Source organism: Babylonia areolata, chromosome 12 (assembly GCF_041734735.1).
Source record: "Babylonia areolata isolate BAREFJ2019XMU chromosome 12, ASM4173473v1, whole genome shotgun sequence".
Lineage (NCBI taxonomy): Eukaryota > Metazoa > Mollusca > Gastropoda > Neogastropoda > Buccinidae > Babylonia > Babylonia areolata.
The window spans coordinates 36888679-36891178 of NC_134887.1; the positions used below are offsets into that span (position 1 = coordinate 36888679).

General features: G+C 43.7%; 1 protein-coding gene across 2 annotated transcripts in view; it reads left to right on the forward strand.

Annotated features, from left to right (window-relative positions):
• The window catches only part of LOC143288590 (uncharacterized), an 80889-nt gene that overhangs the window by 44545 nt on the left and 33844 nt on the right, over positions 1–2500 (forward strand). For both annotated transcript variants that reach the window (XM_076597215.1, XM_076597214.1), the window contains exon 8: positions 418–470. In XM_076597215.1, the coding sequence (XP_076453330.1) occupies positions 418–470 (53 nt within the window). The remainder of the gene's footprint in view (positions 1–417; positions 471–2500) is intronic.

The following is a 2500-nucleotide window of genomic DNA, read 5'->3' on the forward strand; positions in this document are numbered from 1 at the left end:
CTTTCCATTCATCTTGTTTAAAACAATATTGCACCTATGGGATGGGCACAAAAAAAAAATAATAAAAAAGAAGCCTAATTATATGCAAACTGCATTTACTGTTATATTTATATTTTTTGTATTCTCTAAACTTGGCACTTTGACCTCTTATTGAGTTATTGTGACACAACAACTAGAGGAGTCATTATTATCATTTTTCGTTCAAACAGGAACTTCTTTTGCTAAGCATGGAATTTTTATTTATTTTGCAAACGTTTTGGTGCAGATAGTAAAAAAAAAAGGGAAATTACTCTGTAATTAATGCTAGGGGACGTAAATTATCACAAGTGAGTCTTGAAGGCCTTGCCTCTCTTGTTTTTCATGAAATCGATTCAATAAACGCTTTGTAATGTGGTCTGTTTTCTTTCTTTGTAACAGACGCTCTGTTCAAGCCCGTGCAAAGACTGCAGCGCAACACCTTGGTGCTGTATGTGAGTGGTGCACCTTTTGCTTGTCTCTGGAAGAAATGAGCGTGCTCTCGTACAATTGCGTTGTGAATAGGGGGGAAGAGTTGATTTGTTCGTAGTCATGAGCAAAACAGAAAGGGGGATGATGTCTGTGAGTGTGTGTGTGTGTGTGTGTGTGTGTGTGTGTGTGTGTGTGTGAGAGAGAATGTGTGTGTGAGAGAGAGTGAGAGTGTGTGTGTGTGAGTGAGAGTGTGTGTGTGTGAGTGTGAGAGAGAGAGAGAGAGAGTGTGTGTGTGTGTGTGTGTGTGTGTGTGTGTGTGTGTGTGTGTGAGAGAGAGAGAGAGAGAGAGAGAGTGTGAGAGTGAGTGTGTGTGTGAGTGAGAGTGTGTGTGTGTGTGTGTGTGTGTGTGTGTGTGTGTGTGTGTGTGTGTGTTTGTGTGTGTGTGTGTTTGTGTGTGTGTGTGTGTGTGTGTGTGTGTGTTTGTGTGTGTGTGTGTGTGTGTGTGAGAGAGAGAGAGAGAGAGAGACACTTTGACACTTTGACACTTTATTGTCATTACCTGCAAGGGTCTATTGGTCTATTGACAAGGGGGGGACGGGTTATTTTTGTTTAACACAAGAGAGAGAGAGAGAGAGAGAGAGAGAGAGAGAGAGAGAGAGAACTGAAGTTCCGTGAACATTATGATCGCCTTACCTTTAACTTTGCCCCCATCTCTCACACACACACACACACACACACTCACACGCTACGTGAACACGCATATGATAACGTGTCCTCACTTCAGACTATAGACAGATAGATACCGACCCCACCCCCACCAACAATATTTGTATTTGTATTTCTTTTTATCATAACAGATTTCTCTGTGTGAAATTCGGACTGCTCTCCCCAGGGAGAGCGCGTCGCTATACCACAGCGCCACCCTTTTTTTGTGTGTGTATTTTTCTTGCGTGCAGTTTTGTTTGTTTTTTTCCTATCGAAGTGGATTTTTCTACAGAATTTTGCCAGGAACTACCCTTTTGTTGCCGTGGGTTCTTTTACGTGCGCTAAGTGCATGCTAGCACACGGGACCTCGGTTTATCGTCTCATCCGAATGACTAGCGTCCAAACCACAACTCAAGGTCTAGTGGAGGGGGAGAAAATATCGGCGGCTGAGCCGTGATTCGAAGCAGCGCGCTCAGATTCTCTCGCTTCCTAGGCGGACGCGTTACCTCTAGGCCATCACTCTACATACACATCGACAATGGACAACGAAACAAAATCAATTATCGACTAGCCCCCACCCCACACCAGTAGTTGATCAATACACATTTCGTTGATTTATTCAACACTAAAGGCAAAGGTCGACAGACAGACTGCCATCTGTTAGTCCAATGCAGGCTGTACCCAACGCTACATAAAAGTGTACGTCTTTTGCTCCAGAAGGAAATCCAACGATGGATCAATAACTCATTCAGTACGGCCAGTCCTGTCTTCTCCCTCTACACAGACCCCTCGGATGTCCAGTGGGTGTCTCAATGACCCAACCTTTAGCTTCCGTCGTCAGAATTGTGGTATTCTTTGTCAACATTCACCTCTTCAGTATAAGAGTCTTCCGCTTGCAATATTTTGATGATGGTAACTGGGGTGAAACGCTGTTAACGTCGTCTCTTTCGCCGTTCGTATGGAGAGAGATAAACATAGACTGCTCTTGTCAGCAGTACAGCACACTTTGCGATGCGCTGTGACTAATAACCATAGACCAGTCTGACAGCAACATATGTCACCATAGTCAGTAAATATGTTGTGCACAACACCCAACAGTGAAACGGACCACACTTTGCTCTGTCTTTTTGTTTGCATATTTCTTCTGTCTTTGCTGCTGTGTGCACATGTCAGATGCTCGGTAAGCGCTTTCTTTCTTTGAGGAAGTGTCTGGGTTTGTTCCAATGTACCTTTTTATTTACCTGTGTGCTAGCTGAATCGGTAGCGTAAGCAGCACTATCTTGAAGTTGTGTACCTTGTGAATGGAGAGAGTTACCAGAGAAAAACATGTCACAACATCTCATGCAGT